The sequence below is a fragment of the Phoxinus phoxinus genome (assembly GCF_949152265.1).
Source record: "Phoxinus phoxinus genome assembly, chromosome: 6".
Taxonomy (NCBI): domain Eukaryota; kingdom Metazoa; phylum Chordata; class Actinopteri; order Cypriniformes; family Leuciscidae; genus Phoxinus; species Phoxinus phoxinus.
In genome coordinates, this window is record NC_136881.1 from 17,553,547 (window position 1) to 17,573,442 (window position 19,896).

The window sequence follows — 19,896 nt, forward strand, 5'->3', positions numbered from 1 at the left end:
CTGCCGAAGGGGTGCGGAGGAACTCTACAGGGTTCGCCAGAGTGGGGAACTCGACTAGAGCAAAAAAGAGCACGTATCCACTCCATGTGGAGGGGAGTGGCGCAGCAAGCTGACACTAGAGCGGGAACTTCTGTGTTACCGGCTCGTTGAAGCGAGCACACAGGAAGAAACCGGCTCAACGCATAGGCTATAAAACTTAGCGAACGTGTTAGGTGTCGCCCAGCCCGCAGCTCTACAGATGTATGTTAACGAGGTGCCGTGTGCCAGCGTCCAGGAAGAAGTGACACTCCGAGTGGAGTGGGCTCTCAACCTAGGCGGGCAAGGCACGCCTTGGGCTTCGTAAGCCAAGGTGATGGCATCCACTATCCAGTGGGCAATCCTCTGCTTGGAGGCAGCCTTTCCCTTCTGTTGGCCTTCGTAACAGATGAAGAGCTGATCTAAGGTCTTGAGGTTTTGCATTCTGTCCACGTATAGGCGCAGAGCGCAAACGGGACAGAGAAAAGCCAGGGCTGGGTCTGCCTCCTCTGAAGGCAGCGCTTGCAGGTTCACCACCTAGTCCCGGAAGGGAGTGGTGGGAACCTTGGGCATGTATCCGGGCCGGGGTCTCAGGATCACGTGAGAGTTAGCCGGGCCGGATTCTAGGCACGATTCGTCGACCGAAAATGCATTAAGGTTTCGATAGCGGCAACATACACATTAAGGGTAGAGGGAGACAGCCTTCACTCCAATCTTGCAGGAAGGAAAGCATGGCTCTGATCGAGCAAGATCGGGGGTTCTCCTCGTGAGAAGAACACCAGTCAACGAACAGGTTCCACTTCAACGACCACGGGGGGTAAGTCACCTAGAACCTCCACGTCCCGTCCAGGGACCAGACATGGAGTTTCCAGAGGTCTGGACGCGGGTGCCATAGGGTGCCCCGTGTCTGAGAGAGCAGGTCCTCTCTCAGAGGAATGGGCTTGGGAGGGGCTGTCGCGAGGAGCATTAGTTCCGGGAACCAGGTCCAGTTGGGCCAATACGGCGCAACAAGCAAGCAAGACCTGCTTCTCGTCCTCCCTGACTTTGCACAGTTGATGTGCCAATGCAGTTGAGGCCCCGTCCACAGACCTGAAGCTGCATGCCTGTTGTACGTGTCCCTTTAGCCGGTGGCAGAGGCATCCGTGGTGACCACAGAGTGCCTGGACACTTGTTCTATGGGAAAAACTGCCTGCAGGAACGAAGGGTCCGACCACAAGCTGAGAGTTTGGTGACAGTGCGGGGTCACTTGAACCCTTGGATCTGCCACGCCTATCTCGGGACTCGATCGTGGAGCCAGTGTTGGAGTAGCCTCATATGAAGCAATACGAGCGGCGTTACCGCGGCTGCAGATGCCATATGCCCCATGCCCCAGGAGCCTCTGAAAAATTTTCAGTGGTGCCGCTGTCCTGCGTCTGAGCAAGCTCACGAAGTTCAACACTGACTGGACACGGGCCTCGGTGAGGTGCGCTGTCATGCTGTCCGAGTCCAACTTGGATCGAGTCCAATACCGAGAAAAGCGATCCTCTGCCCGGGGGTGAGCTTGCTCTTTTCCCAGTTGACCCGAAGCCCTAGATGGCTGACATCACTGAGCACCATGTCCCTGTGTTCGCACAATTTCTCTCTCCACTGGGCCAGGATAAGCCAGTCGTCGAGGTAGTTGAGGATACGAACACCATGCTCGCACATGGGAGCAATGGCCGCCTCCGCGACTTTCGTGAAGACGCAAAGCGAAGAAATCTGTGTTTTCAGGCCAGTAAACTACCTCATCCAGAAACACAAGGATGGAATGCCATAGCAAATTAGCTCAAAAGGGAAGCTAGTTATAACTATAAAATATATAAATATATGGATCAGTTAATATTACAACCAATTTACTCTGTTTGTCCAGCAAACACAGTATTGATAAATCTTCTATCAACTCTTAGAAAATATATTTTTTCATGTTCACCAAAAAATAAATCATCCTTAGCATGTAGCTGTGATTGCATCGTTAAATTACACAAAAGTTTTGATTAACTAAATCACGAACACATAACTAATCTACACAAACACATACTGTACACACACATCACACATACATGGGAATGGGAAAGTGAATGAAACTGGAACAGAACAGGGGATTGAAGCTATTAACAGTCATTTAACCATCCGAAAGAACCATCGGTTTTTTACTCCAAAGCACCTTTGTAACATGGGGTCTATCACTTATACTAAACCTCTGTTTAGTTAGTTAATTGTACAATACTTGCAATGCTTTAGTCGTTAAATGAGCATCCTGATATGCAGTCTCAGGAGAAAGTCTTGATGGTTCTGTGGTCAATATTGATGTTGCAATCAATTTCTCCCGCGTTTAATGAAGAAATTATGATGAACTTGCAATGTTAGCCTGACTCTGTTATGGTCGAGATGTTATTGTATACTTATATACTCTGTTATTGTTTGTGTCTCAAGTGAATATACAACTGAGTAGGAAAAGGGCTGGATATATGCATGTTCATTCATAGAAGGTTTCCTAAATGAATGGAAATAAGTCTTTATTTCCATGGGCCTTATGTGTCTTTGCTATGGCCTCATGCCACATTTTATTTTTTCTAGTTACTTCAAAAAGTAATCTGATTACGTTGCTCGCATTACTTGTAATGCATTACACTGATTTTGAGATTAACTGATTTTTGATCTATTCTCGGGCTACAGTATACCATACATCATACTTAAATGTAATACAAAAATTTCTGTCATAATTTCTTTGCTTCTTCCCTTCCCTTCTTCACTCAAGGAAGACCTTTCATAGTCTGTATGGAGTTAACAGTATTCTATAATTTCTGGATAAATAAAATAAGGCTCATCTCCTCCTCTGCATGTTATCATTTCCCTTGTACAGTAATCTGTAAATTACATTACATGTCAATCAGACCATATCTTCCTCTCTAAATGAGCGGTTACACAAGACAAGCTGGAAACAGGCTTATGCAAGACCATGTGTGAGGACCCAGATCCAGACCAATACACTGAGTAATGCAACAAAGGTCACTTTTAGGTCAAATGACTAAGGCCCTATCCCAGATGGCACCGTAAGCCCTTAAGATCCTGCTTCGAGTCTATAGTTTGGTGATATAATGGCGGACAAACTGTCACATGGCTATAATGATAAAAAATAAACATGAAATTGGTTTTACTTTGTTTCCCCTGCATACAGCTTTTTAAAGATGGCTGTCTCTCTATTCCTGCTTGAAAAATTTGGCTGTATTTTCGCTCTCCGTGGGGAGCCAGTCTGCCTCAGTCTGCAAGCTCTGTGTTTGTTTATTAAATCTGGTGGAGAACCTTGAACATCACCAGGGAATCTCTCTCTCGTCGACACAGACAATACATACCAGCTGGAGCTTCACAAATGCCTGTGTTTTCTAGTCAGAATTTAAAACATGAGTGTTCCTAGAAAATCTTCATTAAATACAGAGTAGGTTTTTTAATTTGTGTTGCAAATTACAAGCTACAAGTGTAAGAATTACTCAGTAGCTGACTTGTGGTTATGACTTATAAGCATACTTTTTTTTTCAGTTCATTTCAAATGTACATACTTGTTTTTTTCAGTAGCGTTAGATGCACATGCATTTCTTGGAAACCTGGATGTTTGTGACGTGTGGATAACAGGTGACCACAAGGGCCGCATCCTGAATGTTCTGAATAGTGCAGCCTTGTCTTCACTAGCAGGTGCCTTGCACTAAAACTTCCTGTATTTAGTCCTGAATTTAGGACACTGAGTTGTGACTGAGAGACATTTTCTTTAAGGTTTATGTATATGGTTTATGTTTCTTTAAGGTTTATGTATTTTAGGACACTTTAGGAGATGGTCTCGCCTCATAGAAGATTGCTGTTTTTTGTTGTACACTTAAGACTACATAAACATTTCAGATTTTTCATAAAAGACGTAATTTAAATTTGTATTAAAATATTGAGGGAAAAAAACTTATTTTAAATATTACTTAATTTGCTCTATGTCTGATTAAATAAATGCCACAGTGGTGGGCACAAAATACTTAAATAAATACATGCATTTTTATAAAGAGCCTGTAATGTTTATAATATTAGTATAAGTGAGTAATTTCATAACTATTTTCTATCATGTTGTATAACAGCTCTGAAATGCTTTTTGATCGCAGAGGTTAATATGTGTTTTCCCATTGGCAGTATGAAACAAGATCAGAACAGATGGATGAATGTCTAAATGTAGAGAGCTAATATACTCAAACAGCTATGTGGATAATTAGCACTCAACCTTCAGGGAAAGTAAAAGAATGAAGTGATGCATATTATTCCATGGTCAGTTGAAGTGAATTTCACAAAAGGATTCATTTTGTGTTATATTAATTAATTTAGGTCTTTTAAAAATTTTTTTTTAACAAACTGAAGTAAACAACTGTATTGCTTTGAATGACTACAGAACAGTAAATTGTAGGACTCAAAATACTCATCTTTTGTTCAGTGACATTGAATTCAATTAACATATGTTTTTTTTTTAAAGAGTGCACATGAAAATAATAATACCTCTTTTTTCAGATTGCTGTATTCTGTTCTGCCTCCGTCTGTAGCCAATGAACTGCGGCATAAGCGGCCCGTGCCTGCTAAACGATACGACAACGTGACAATTCTGTTTAGTGGCATTGTTGGCTTCAATGCATTCTGCAGCAAACATGCATCAGCAGAGGGAGCCATTAAAATCGTCAACCTGCTCAACGACATCTACACGAGATTTGACATTCTCACTGATTCTCGGAAGAACCCTTATGTGTATAAGGTGAGTGAATTTTAACCTGGAAATTTTATTTGTTTTTGGTTTAGTGGAACTGCTGAAAATAAAATATAAATATAAAATATTTATTTTTATGATCACTGAAAATGCTTCAAAATGTATAGATATAAATATACTTTTATAGCCATACTCACAGACATAAACAGATATTCAGCACACAAAAGACACAACTCTGTATGATTGTGACTGGCCTAAAATTATCTTGACAAAAATGGTCCAGGTACATGGATACATTTGTGTGAATGTGTTTCTGAGAAGGTAAGTTAGCCACAATGTAAATTAAAGCATTATAACTTGCAAGGTGAACAATATCAAAATCTAATTTCGGTGTCACTTTTTAGCAAATTTACTGTAATAAAGGTGTCACTTTCAACAAATGTAATAAACCTACAAGCTACAAAGTTCAAAGACAAAAAAATATTTTATAAGTCTTTTTATGATACATAGTTTTATAATAAATCTTTTATGATGTACCTAGTTAGATCAATAAATGAATGACTATATTTAGATCAGGGTGTGAAACTTATTTTAGGTCAAGTGCCAAATTGAATCATCTTATGTGGGTTTATTTTTTTTATTTGTTCAACCTTGCTGTAGGCAATCCAGAGCGTGTACACAATTCACATTCTTCTGAGTAACCATTACTGGAATAAAAGAGAAGCACAGGAATTTACTAATTTATTTAATAGAGACCTTTAGATTACCTATACGCAATTGGTAATTTGGGAATATTAATCAAACAACAATACAAATATATTGTTCTTTGTTTAATATAACAGAAACTGTTAGGCTAATTATACATACAAGCCCGCATCTCATTTAAATTCCAGCAGCAGCAAACCAGTTTGGTAAAACTTTATTTTACAGTGTACTTGTCACAGACTGGTAAATAGTGAAGCGAGGATTCAAGTGCAGGAAACTCAGGATCTTTATTAAACAAAACAGAACTACAAACCAAAACTCCCCGTGGGGGAAACCAAGACATGCATATGGTGTCAAACAAGAAACATGAGGGAACATAGACAACGAACCAGCACAGAACTGCAAAGACAGGGAGACTACATGGGAAGCAAACAAAAGAAGGTAACGAACAGGGCAGGTGGGGCAAATTAATCAATAATCAGGTAACAAGATGGGAGGGGCCAGACAATTGACAAGAGAGCATGGCACAAAGAATACAAGACAAGCCATGTGCTCACAACAAACCAGACTAAACACAAACACATGACAAACCGGGAATGTCAGAGCTCTGTCACCAAACCAGATATAAACCAGAGGTGACAGAATCCTGACAGTACTTACTACTAGTAATAACAGTAAATTATGCATAATTATAAGCAACTAACCCTAAACCAAACATGAATCCTATTCCTATTTATATAGTAAACACGTTGTTAATTAATATGACTCTTTAGTACTTATTTGTATAATTACACTATAACAAGGGCACCTTAAAATAAAGTGTAACCATCATTCTAAAGTGTTCATATAGATTTATTTCATATTTTTTTCCATGTTACTTTGAGTATCACAAAAAAGTATGTGAAGATCAAAATACCCTGTTTAACCTAGTTAAATTGCAGCCCCTCATTTAGAAGTCTGATAACCCAATACACAGGGGACTGTCGTGTGTCGATGCATTCATCTGTTTAAGTCGCTCCGAAGTATAAGTCGCCAGTCAAAAAATGCGTCACGAAGAGGAAAAAAACATATATAAGTCGCACTGGACTATAAATCCCTATTCGCACGGGATTAGTATTATCTAGGGACCTCTAGTCATTTGTAATAATTGCGGAGGTTGTCTCTGATCTTAATCCCGTGCGAATCGGCAGTGTCTGTAAATTGTAAAGTAATAATTCCCCCGCAAATGACCTACCATATTTCGCCGAACACCAACGTTCTGTGATAATATTAGTCCCGTGCGAATTGGTATCTCTGACAATTGGTATTGTCCAGGATTTGGCGGGGCTGTATATATATATTTTTTTCTCAAGGTATTTCTTTCCTTTGCGCCTTTTTATTAATATTTTGTAAAGAATGGAAACTGCGTTGGAGTGTTTTGAATGTTTTGGGCACTGGGTCATATCGCACACCGACACCATATACAATTTGCAGAAAAAAGAGAAAGCTGAAAACCACCATAAGAGCGAAGACTAGCGAATGATTAGATGGATGACATATAACAGCATGCGTGAAGTAACATTCTTCTGTTTATGATATATCATGCGTACATCTAGAGACCTATACGACAAGTCATTTCCAAACAATAAAAAATAATTCACAATCAAGCAAGGGTGTTTCACATCATTCGAGTTTAATGTTACAAATAAATCAAACGTAAACCTTGAGCTTAGATTTTAACCTGGTGAAATGTTTTATTTTTTATCCATCTAACCAGACCCTCAACCATACGCAAAAAGCCATCTAGTCGCCCACTGAAAACAGATTTCCACTGGGCTGAAATAAATATAATACGGGTATAAACTACAATTTTTATATCTGGGTTCCGGGAGAAAAGTCAGTAAATTCGAGTAAAATCACAGGCTTCGCTTATCCCGTGCGAATGCGCTACACGAAATTCAGATGTCGGGGGGTAATATCTAAATCACACGAGGTCCCTAGATAATATTAATCCCGTGCGAATATGGCTTAAGTCGCATTTATTTAGAAATTTATTTCACAAAATTCAAGACCATGGAACTTACAGTCGTAACCTGAGGCGTTCCCTTTCGAGGGAACTCGCGATGCGTCGATGACGCTCTGGGAACGAGAATACCAAATTTGCCATACGAAACAGAACCTGTCTGTGTGAATACTGCACAACTAAGACAAGAGCATTTGAGAACCTGGGGAAGCGCCCAGGTCGAAGTTGCAAACCTTACAAATGTGAGCAGAGAGGACCAGCCTGCCGCATACCACATCCTACAGGGATATCTACATATATAATAATGGTTCTAAGCCGCCATACTCCTGTCCTGGTTTAAAAGCACCACAGGTGTTATATATATATATATATATATATATATATATATATATATATATATATATATATATATATATATATAAATATATATATTTATATATAGCTTATATATAAAAACAGTTTCAACATACAATAACATAATCATAAATTCATAGCTTGCAATACACTGTGTATCTTTTTAATCAATGCATTGCATTTGCATAACCACTTCTTATTGCAGTCTTTTTTTAAATAAACAGTAGCATGGGGAAACTCCCGATAGTGAACACACGTCAGTAATGTTCATGAATGAACGTAGCCAGTCCACTATTATTATTGCAGACCCCGTAATCTACGCGCTGCCTCAGCACACGCGAGATCCGAGATCGAGTAACAGAATCTTTATTGCAGACTCGTAATCTACACGCTGCCTCAACAAACGTGAGATCCGAGCCAGATAATCTTTATTTACTTTCTTCCCTCGAGATGAAAGCCATCGGGAGCAGAGATAGTTCTCAGAGATAGTTGATAGTTCTAAATTCTCGATAGTGCAAATGTTACACGTCAGGAATTTATGAATGAACACTGTCAGTCCCCTTTTACTAGAGCTGACCGTGCATTATCCACTCCCAAACAAACAACACATGAATCACATGATCCAAAGCTGTTTGCTCCCCATACTCCTGTCTATATATATATTATATGCTTGTGGACATGCATCGATGCTCAGCACCTCTACCTCCTCAGAGATAGACTGCTGAAACACCGGGCTCTCTAACCAGGGCGGAAGAAGCCGCGGTGTTGGCTTCCAATCCCAGAGAGAGAGCGCTGGATCCCCCGGGTAAAGGCAGAGAAAAGGCAGAGCCCGTCTCTAACCCCTCCGCGAGATGCATTTGCGAACCCCACAATACCAACTTCCATGCTGCCTCGACAACACGGGGAACGCGAGCCTGAACACCCTCCACACAATCTAGGGTTGTTTGTTCGCCATAATATCTATGCTTGAGACTGAAATAGTTTGACAGACAACAATAAATAAGACAGACAGTATAACACAGAGCGCTTACTGAGGCACAAAAGCTAGCGCGGTTCTAAACCGGATGTCCTTTATCCTTTCCTGGTCGTCACGTCACCCGCCCGTGACGCCCACTCTCGCCATTGGACTAGTTGACATAAGTGCTTCAGACGCAATCACGCAGAAGCGTTCCCAGAGCGTCATCGACGCATCGCGATTTACCTAGAAAGGGAACTAAAATTGACGTGAAACCAAAATACAAGCAATTACCTGTAAATTGAATAGTGGACCTTTAAATTACAGCAAATATCTGTCAAATAACAGGCATTCACTGTATAATGACAAAACGGCAAAATTACGCTGTAACACCAACACCAGTTTGAAGAAGTGTTCTCCTGAAGAAGCAGACTTGTTTTTTGAAGTTAAAACACTCTCAGATAAGATTGCAGAGCAGGAACAACATTCACCGTCTGGCTCCGAAGCGAACGACAAAGATGCAACGCACCTTCTACTCATTATATGGTCGCACTGCTTGACAGAGAAACTGTTGCAAATTATTGCATGCCAATGTGCATTGGCTCGTTTAGTTTACACACGAAGTGGGTTGGTCTCTCAAGCAAGATCCCCATATCGACATATCACCTCTGATGTATGTCGAGAGTGACCGACGAAGGGGAACTGAACAGTTGCATCACTCACAAATCCAGTTTCAGTTGAAAGTGCAATTTAATGCCAGATATTATGCTTAATTTCTACTACTGTTTTAAAATGTGAGCTATAATGCAAACAAGTTTAGCTAAAAGCAGAATATTATGAATTTATCATACCCATAAATGAATTGGATGTGAATGTTTTTCAGCATAAATTAACGTTTTTCTCTTTCAAATAATTTCACATGCTGGATAAGACTCCTCTAGGAGCCATATTTGGCCCACAGGCTTTGTTTGACACGCTTGATTTAGATATTTAAAGGGGTTAATATAAGTCTTCTGAACTTCCAGAGCAATAACAGCCATGGTTTTGTATTTCTGTAGCTTTACCAACTTTTTTGTTGTAACTTTCTGTGCCTCATAACCTGTACTTTTCCAACCACAGATAATGTACAGTGCTCTCTTCAAAACAAGGGTGTACAGACAAGAATGCACTTCATGCAGCTTTGCTAACTAAACAAAATAGACGGGTAGAATTTCAAGGCTGGCTTAATACCAAAAAAAGCAATATTTACTTAAAACGAACTGTATCTATTTGGTACAAAGGTCTCATGAAGGACCGGCCTCTCTCTGAAGATATGTTTTGTTAGAAGATAGAGCTTGTTGCAAGGTGGAGAAAAAAAAAACACAAGGAGTTTTACTGGCAACATTTGTAGTGTAAATATCACTTCAGGAAAACTTGAAACTTGAAAAATTCCACAATGAATCAAAAGTATCCTACAATTTGCTACCTTGGATAATAGTTTATCCTGCTATTTTAATTTTATTTATTCATATCACAAACTAGTTACCGTATTATCATACATTCAAGGCCACAAGATATCTTTAAATGTTTTTAGTGATTTACCTTAGTAAATTAATTTCTTATCTTGGATATCCATTATTCAATACATGTTAATTAAAAAAGTAAATATCTATATGCTATACAAATATTATTGCTTTAAGTAGGTAGTGTTAACTGTTAACCCCTTTACGGTCACCCCCCTTTTTGAGAATGGACATTAAAATGCACTATTCAAACATAAATGGTTGTAATTCAAGAATGCTTTGGAATATAGACATACATTTTGTCTTGTTTTAAAGAAAACACTCAGCAGATTATTGCTGAAGTAAAAGTATGAAAAAGTTATGGAAGTTTAAATTTACAGTAAATCAAATATAATTTACTTAATACATTTCACAAAATATTTTTTATTATAAAATTAAATCCATATATCTAACCAAGTTGTGTTCCAAATTTGAAGTTGATATCACAAAAATTGAAGTTCCCATGAGATTTTGTTTAGGCGTAATACAAAAAATAGCCACCGGGTGACATACATTCCATTGAATTTAATTGTATGCATTCTGCCATAACAAATTAATACATTTCTGTCCAAATATCACTTCTGTCACAAAATATGTAACCTTGAGACTCAGACCTTTCTGGCAATATGTTTTTTGTTAAGATTAGAAAAGGTTTTGATCACTAATTATGAAACATGATGAGGCCCAAAAGGGGAGGAGCCTGATCAAATAATTTAGAGTACCGTTTCTATGGTAACACAACGTCCAATTTCAAAATGCTTTTCACAGGATAAATTCCCAAGCTTTCAAATGATGCCTAATTTATGATAACTACTAAAATATGTGATGTAATAAATAAAGGTGATAAAAAAGATAATATTATATTTTAGAGGATAATACATACAGTATATTATACTTTTTAGAGGATAATATTATTTTATATTTTTTTATTGACAAATACTAGATAATATGTTTTATTATGAACTTTTAGCATGAAAACCAAAGTTTCAATTATTAAAAGTGTGTTGACTGTTTTGTTACAAAGCTCAGAACTCTGACTCAGAATATTTTTTGAGGTGCACTCTTATCATAAATTCATTTATTACTGTTCCTACATAATTTGTAACAAGAAATATAAATTTACTGTACGAGTCTTAGACCTTTCCAACAATAAGTTTGTCATGATTAGATTAGGATTTAATTGTAATATAGTGAAGTAAACTTAGGCGTCCCGCTAGGCGAGACAGTGACTGTTTTAAATGACTTAAACATAAAATTGGGGTAGGGAACGTAAAAATATCCAAGCGGAGCTCATGAAAAATCCTTTGATGTTCATAATACCACAGGCACATTAGCTATTTCTGGTGGTTTCTAATTTGAATCCAACACTTTCTTAAATATATTTCTATTCTCTGAAAGGTGGAGACTGTTGGTGATAAGTACATGACCGTGAGTGGCCTTCCGGAGCCCTGCACCCACCATGCAAAGTCCATCTGTCACCTGGCCCTAGACATGATGGAGATCGCTGGACAGGTGAAAGTGGACGAGGATCCTGTGCAGGTGATCACTCATAATATTTTCTTGTTCCTGTTACAAGTTTAAACAAAACTAAAAAATAAAACATTCATTGCAAATTAGGTTATTTTAAGGTATTTCATTCCAGAACAACAGGATAACATAGTATCACTGCATTCTGCAAGTCTGCAGAAGTTGACATGCTGAGGGTGCTGATAATTCACATGATGATATACTGTGTACTGTTTAATATATGAAATTCTATATAATATGACATAGAATATGTGACTCTCTGGACCACAAAACCAGTCACAAGTCGCAGGGGTATATTTGTGGCAATAGCCAACAATACATTGTATGGGTCAAAATTACAGATTTTTATTTTTTGCCAAAAATCATTAGGATATTAAGTAAAGATCATGTTCCATGAAGATATTTTGTAAATTTCCTACTGTAAATATAATAAAAAATATATTTTTGTGAGTGGATGTAGCAAAATCGTGAACATATAGAAAAATCGCTTTAAAAGCGATTCCCTTTCGAGGGAACTTGCGTTGCGTTGAGATGACGCTGTGGGAACGCTCTGTGTGATTGCGTCGTGAAGCACTTGTGAAATCAGTCCAATGGTGTATATCCAATCCAATCCAACTTTATTTGTTAACAACCAAAGTTGACCAAAGTGCTGTACAGAAAAATTATTAAGAAAACATAACATAACAGCTCACATGAGGCGCAAAATTACATATAAAATACAACAATAAAATAAAATGATTCACCATACAGGGCACCGAATTAGTCGCTCGAGTAACACCTAGACCAGCCTTGAGAGACTGGTTCTCTTAGTAGATTTTTTGGCAGCGTGGGAACTTGCCAAACATATTTCAACAGTAGCAGTGCGTCTGCTCCCGAGCCCCCACTAACGGACTGGGGTTTGGGCTGGCGCCCTCAACCGCAACCTTTAAGGGGTAAGACGGATCTAAGGACCGTCATTATTTCCAAGACGGCTGTCAGGAAAAGGTCCTGACGAGAGGTCAGGCCAACGAAGGCAGTCTCCCCCCAAGTTAAGCGGTTAACACCTCATTATACGGTGCCCGCTGCCCTTCGACCATTAATGCTAACCCCGCCACCTCGTGTGTTTCGGGGTGCAGTGGTCTCCGGCGAGAACATATCTCAGGGTCCACCCAGAAACGTAGTGGTCCTGGGATGCCCGTCCCCTCCGAGGAGGGTCCCAGCGGTCATTTCGGTCGTTCCTTGCCGGTTCGCCGTTACAGGGCGTTGTGCTGATTGCGCAACAAAAAAAAACAGAAGACAGTCTTGAGAGGCTGGTACCTCTAGTATAATTTTTGGCAGCATGGAAGCTACTGCCAAATGTTTCTCATTGGGTCTTGCAGACCATATGAATGTAGCTCTGGCACCTCTGTGCCTGCAGGGTATTCGCATCATGAACTACATTGACGATTGGTTGATTCTGGCTCATCCGCATCAGTTGGCGGTTCGTTCGGCATCAAGATGCCGTTCTCGCCCACATGAAAGAGTTGGGGTTACGGCTAAATGCCAAAAAGAGTGTGCTTTCTCCACTACAGAGGACCACTTTTGTAGGCGTGGTTTGGGACTCAATGTTGATGAAGGCATACCTCTCACCTGCACGCATAGAGTACATCCTGTCAGCTGTGAAAAGAATAAAGCTAGGCCAGTCACTCACTGTGAAACAGTTTCAGAGACTGTGGAGTCTGATGGCAGCAGCGTCCAATGTGATTTGCAGTGGTGGCTCAGGACCAAAGGGTTTTCCCCAAGGGGCAACCCCTTTCACATGATCAGGGTCACACGGCGATGCTTACGTGCCCTAGTTATGTAGAAGAAGACTTCTTCTTGTCCCAGGGTCCTGTGCTGGGAGCTCATTGTCGTCGCTTAACTCTTATGACGGATGCTTCCCTCACGGGCTGGGGAGCGATCATGGATGGTCACTCGATGTCATTGGACGGGTCAACATCTCATCTGGCACTTAATCACCTGGTGATGATGGCTCAGGCTCTACATCCCTGGGCACCAGTTTTAGGAGCAGACAACCTGTCGAGGCAGGGGCTGAGGCCCAGGGAAGGGAAGGGAGACTCCACCCCGAGGTGGTGGAGCTCATATGGCAAGGCAGTCTCTTAGTTACTGATTACGTTCACATGTTGTTCATTTAGTTACCACTTCATTCCCTTTGTGGCCTTTAGTTTCCTCAGTTCATTGTTCAATGACAATTCAGTTTGCGTGGTAGTCTATATATTTTCTGTGTCTCCTGAGATGTGCGATTAAAGACTGTTCTCTTGGATATTCCTATTCGTTGTGCGCTTACTACAACCACCACCGATTACAATTAGTTCTGGTTCTCAAATTTGGCCGAGCTGCTTTCCTACAGATTGTCAATGTATTTTTCATTGTCTCTTTCTGGTGGATATTTGTACATTGTTATGGCAGTAAGTGGTGACAGGTTTATTATGAATGAGTCATTGAATAATTCACTCAACTGAAACACCAACAGTCAATATTGCCTTGGCTACGTTTGGAACTATTTTAATTGGCCTATCCGTGCATATCAGAATATGAGATGTCCAGAGATGTGGCCAAAAAATATGAAAGTTTTTTTTTTTTAAATAGTTCTACTGTATTTATTTCTGTAACAACTATTTTTCAGTAATTGCATATGAGTTATTGTGGGTCGCATTCTATTTCTTCATTTCACTGTAATGGATTGGGGATCATGGATGAGTGATAGAGAAGTGGGAGCAGTGTGCATTAGAGAGCATTGTCATTCTATGCGAATGCCTATGTTAGCTGTGCTAGGCTCTCTCACGACTAGAGGGATGTATAATACTGTACTTTATGTACACAACACAGTTTCATAAGATTTAAAATAACTGGTAAAGGGTAATTGAACTGTTTTCAGTACGCAGGAAGAAACAACACATAATTGCAAATGAAAGAAAGGGTAGCCATGTGCAGTTTACAAGATCCAAATTCTAATTTATCACACAGATTTCTGTAATTATTCATGAATAATTGCACTTTTTGGACAAATTTTAGACCAAAAATTGTAATATATTTTCACTGTGAATCTCCAAATTAATTTGGAATCAACATAAAGAATGTATTTGAAATATGTGAAATATTTTTAATGACATTCTTTTTTTTTACTAAGTAATATGAATGTATTGGCATGAAATAATATTAATTGTCATCCAACATTACAGTATAATTAAAATGAAGGTCTAAACTGCAAATTATCAGATTTTTTTTATTTGTATCTTTTATTAAAGGGGTCATGACATGAGAAAACAAATTTGCCTTGATCTTTTGGCATACATGTATAAGAGGTCTTTGTACCTTTTAAACATCCTGCAAGTTTCATAGCTTAAAACGTCCTGCTCATTAAAAAAACAAAACATTTATTTTGTCAAGCTCCACAAATGGCTCATTTTGATATTGGGGATATCTGTGACATCACACAGGCAAATACATTTGCATATGACTGCCTCCAAAGCTAGACATCAATGAATAGTTATACAGTATCGCACCATAGGCCAAGGGAAGTCCCTTCAGGCTACAACCTTCGATTTTGCTGCTCCTCCAAGGATGATCCTACATTTACATTTACATTTATGCATTTGGCTACCCTGGGAACACCCAGACCACTTCCGGCAAATTTAGATTTGCTCTGCAAGTGGGTCTGGCAAAGAGCCCATTGAAACCCATTTCCAATCCGTCGAAATCGCGGCACCAATCAGAAACTTTGGGGCGGGCTTTACACGATGACGACAGAGCAGCGATGGTGACGCAGATTTTGTACATTACAAAGATGAATGCCGCCGTGGAACATCACTCGTTCGAATCAGCTATCACGTCTGTTTCAATAAGTATTTTTAAGTAGTAATACATGGTACACCACGTTACAACCTTACCTCCGTAATACTCCTCCTAGCAATATTAGGTCGACCAGGACTTGGAGTGTTTGGCCGCAACTTTTAAAAATCCCTCGGTGTTTTTGACGGAGTAGACTCACGTTGTCTTTTTTCAACGGCATCTGTCGATCCTGTCGCTTCGCCGTCTTGCTCGTCCTTTAACCATGACCTATACACTGGCAAATCGCGTTCAAATCGCAATATAAATGCCTTACAACAGGGGCAAATGCGATCAGATCTTGATGTTTTATGTTCGACCGCCAATCCTAGATGTTTCAGTCGGTCTGAGATGCTATTCGTTTTTCCAAATGTTGCAAAAATGTTGCTGGAGTGGCGGTGGACACCAGCTATTACCATATTTTTTTTACAAAAACGGCAAAAGTCGTCAGAAGCCATTGCTACATCTTCCTGAAAAACACAAACAGAGAATTGCTGAGAGTCTCAGATGTTTCTCCGTCGCTCTGCATACGTCATGTCCTTCATCGCTCTGATTGGTTTTAGATCTATCCAATTGCACCCAGAGCCATTTGAGCGACGTCCGTTGGTGACGCCCCTGTGGAAATGAATTGTCTATGGAGCTTTGCCAGACCCTAACTCAGTTACAACTGAGAGTGGTCTGGGTTTTCCCAGGCTAGCATTTGGCAGACGCTTTTATCCAAAGCGACTTACATTGCATTATCCTATACATTTATACATAGGTATGTGCAATCCCCTGGGATCGAACCCACAACCTTGCGTTGTTAACGCAATGATCTTACCACTGAGCTACAGGAAAGCCTGTAGCTCAGTGGTAAGAGTACATACTTACTCTTACTTAGGAAAGGAAGGCAAATAAGAGGAGAACATAATGCAGATTGTCCAGTAACTCAAATCCCCTTCTAGTCTTTGTCTAGCAGTTACCTCAACAGTTCTAACCTCAAGGACTGCCCATGGACAATATCAGATCATGGGTTGTTTTTAATTAGTAAAACGCACACCTCGCATCATCAGTCCAAGACAGAGCCTGATGTCTGCACTTTAACAACCTCTTGTCTATTTGTGCCCAGAAACCCTCCTCGGAGGGAGGAGGGGCAATGTTATCATAACTATTCAGTTGTTCTTTACTGAACGATTCCTAGTAATCAACTCCCTGAGGTCTTGTCTCCTCCTTTTGAGATAGGCTGCTTCTGTCCCCTACTCCTCTGATCCTGTCTTCTGTAACATTCTGGAGACGGCTCAGAAGGTTTGAAAGAAGCAGAGGGTTAGAGGTACACTTCGAAACTTTGAGGGATATACCTCCTGAAGGCAGCGGGCTGCACCTTTGCCTCTCTAAACCTCTCCACCACCGTCTGCTGAAGAGTCCAGAGGGTGAGATCAGAGTATCAAGGGGGATTGTTTTTTCTCCTTGATCCTCAACAGGTTTAGCCACAGGTGTTTCTAAATTACCACTACCGCTTCCATTGAACAACCAATGGCCGTGGCTGTTTGTTTGGTGGCCCGGAGAGCCAGATCTGTGGTGCGGCGCAGTTCAGTGACTGCATCAGAAGGCAATCCCTGCCCTTTGTCCAAGTCTCTCAGCATATCAGGTTGGTATGTCTGTAACACCGCCATGTGTGCAGGGTACTGCTACCCTGACTCACTGCCGCATACAGCTCACAGGGAAGGGACGATCATGGCCCGCAAGGAAATGCTTGTCTAAACGACCACGTACAACTTCCCCTTTCTCACAAAACTTAACCCTTGGTTAAAGGGTTGTTTTTAATTGTTTAAATATTTGGTAACACTTTACTTGAAGGGGTGTGCATAAGACTGACGTGACACCTTCATAATCATGACAAGACGCATGTCATGAATATGAAGGAGGTTTTATGCATGTTTATGACAACTGTCATTAAGTGTCATTCGCTCAATTATGATATTTTTAATGCAAATATGACATTGTTTGAGATGTCTTTGTTATGACAACTTGACATAAACCAATATATCATAACCTGTCAGTGTCTTTGTCATGACAACTTGACATTACTAAGACAACACAACCTGTCATAAATATGTCATAAACATTACATAGCAGATTAATTATCAAACTTAAGAAACTACTTAGCTTTATGGGTTAACATTACATTAAACTGTCATGTGGTTGGTTTTGACATTGGCTGTCATGAGGCCATTATAACACTTTAATGACAAATTCAATTTATACCACTGTAGTTGAGGTAAAGAAAAATATTCATGACACAGTTATAATGGCCTCATGACAGCCAATGTCAAAACCAACCACATGACAGTTTAATGTAATGTAAACCCATAAAGCTAAGTGGTTTCTTAAGTTTGACCATTAATCTGCCATGTCATGTTTATGACATATTTATGACAATCTATGTTGTCTTGGTAATGTCAAGTTGTCATGACAAAGACACATGATATATTGGTTTATGTCAAGTTGTCATAACAAAGACACTGACAGGTTATGATATATTGGTTTATGTCAAGTTGTCATAACAAAGACATCTCAAACGCATGGTTTAATGCAACCATAGTTGCATTAAAAATGTCATACTTGAGCGAATGACACTTAATGACAGTTGTCATAAACATGCATAAAACCTCCTTCATGTGTCATGTCATGATTAAGAAGGCGTCATGTCATGTTATGCACACCCCTTCAAGTAAAGTGTTACCAAATATTTAAACAAACTTTAATTTAATTGAACTGAAAACAGGATTCACATAAACCCATTATTATAAATGTAAGATTTAGCTGTGCCATTTATAGGCCACGGGGACCGTAGGCTCGGCAGGGCTGACGTGGAGAAGCTCAGGCTGAGGGGATGCTGTGAGATTGTGGGACCCCTCATCCTCAAAGCCCACAGTAAAGGACGATCCGCTTATCCGAAGTGCGAGGTCAATATATTGACTTTGTATAGTCCATTGAGGGGTGTTGTCAGGCATGAGGTACTCTAACATGTTCTCAAGCCCATATCGGAACATGTCCTTCATGTCCATCGTTTAAGTCCACCCCATGGCAGAGCTCACAAAACTTCTCAACATATTCCTCTATTGGGCGGTTACCTTGGCTGAGGCGGAAGAGACGGATTACTGGGTCCATGGTAGGTCTGGGTCTTACTCGGCTGCTGAATCTATGTTTGGCGAAGTTTTCTGTCATGAAACCGCTCCGAGACTCGAAGGTGAGATCTAAATGCAGCTTTATTTATGGGCAATCCAAAGGCATAAACCAAAGTACAGGCAATGGGTCAAAACACAGGTAGGCAGTCCAAACAAAACAAAACAAAACAAAACAGGCAGGGGTCAGAGGCAAGAAATCCAAAAACAAAGCGACAGGAAACCAGGGAAAATGCTCAGAGATGCAGTATGACACAAATAAAACTTTGCAGTGAGTGAATGAGTGAACCAGGCTTATATGGGGATGAGCTAAACAAGATAATGAGACACTGGTGAATGTGATCAGTGATGATGAGTCCGGGCAGTGAGTTATGGGAAATGTAGTTTGTGAGGGAATGATAATAGTCTGATGTGGAGTGTCCTCTGGTGGTTCTCAAGGGCACTCCAGCTGGTGACCGTTACATATAGTGTGTTTGGCAACGTTTCTGGAAAATAAATTAGCAAAGTACTTTGAGAATCTAAAAAAGCAGATGCTGCAGTAATTCTTTTTTTTACGCGTTACACAACAAATATTAATCACAGAAATATTTATTTGCAAATTAACTAATACTTCCAATGCACAATGCACATTCACAAGTATGTACTGGTCATTGTATATGTAATTTAATTAATAAATACATTTTGAATGTTTAGACTTGTTTAATGTGCTGCTTATACATAAATTAAACAAAATCTCTTGCATATTTTACGTACCTGTCTGATGGGGTCACATAAGCACCCACCCACCATGCTGTCCTTCATAAAACACCCCCATCATAAAACATGCTCCTGTGGGTATACATTTTACCTTGTGTATGTTTTGTGTTTTCTAAGAATAGCTCTATAATACATTTCTAAACTGTGTTAGACATGTCCTCAGTAAAGAATAGTCTCGGCAGGGTCTTTTGTTTAACCAGAAGACACAGATTATATGTGTGGCTGTTGAAGATGTGCTGTATCTAAATGAGAGAGAATGCTGTATTAGGCGGATGGGACCGACACTT

The 19,896-nt window shown here is 39.9% G+C and overlaps 1 protein-coding gene across 2 annotated transcripts in view; it reads left to right on the forward strand.

Annotated features, from left to right (window-relative positions):
* gucy1b1 (guanylate cyclase 1 soluble subunit beta 1) overlaps nt 1-19,896 on the forward strand; it is a 48,382-nt gene that overhangs the window by 25,084 nt on the left and 3,402 nt on the right. For both annotated transcript variants that reach the window (XM_079615431.1, XM_079615432.1), the window contains 2 exons: nt 4,570-4,807; nt 11,715-11,855. In XM_079615431.1, the coding sequence (XP_079471557.1) occupies nt 4,570-4,807; nt 11,715-11,855 (379 nt within the window). The remainder of the gene's footprint in view (nt 1-4,569; nt 4,808-11,714; nt 11,856-19,896) is intronic.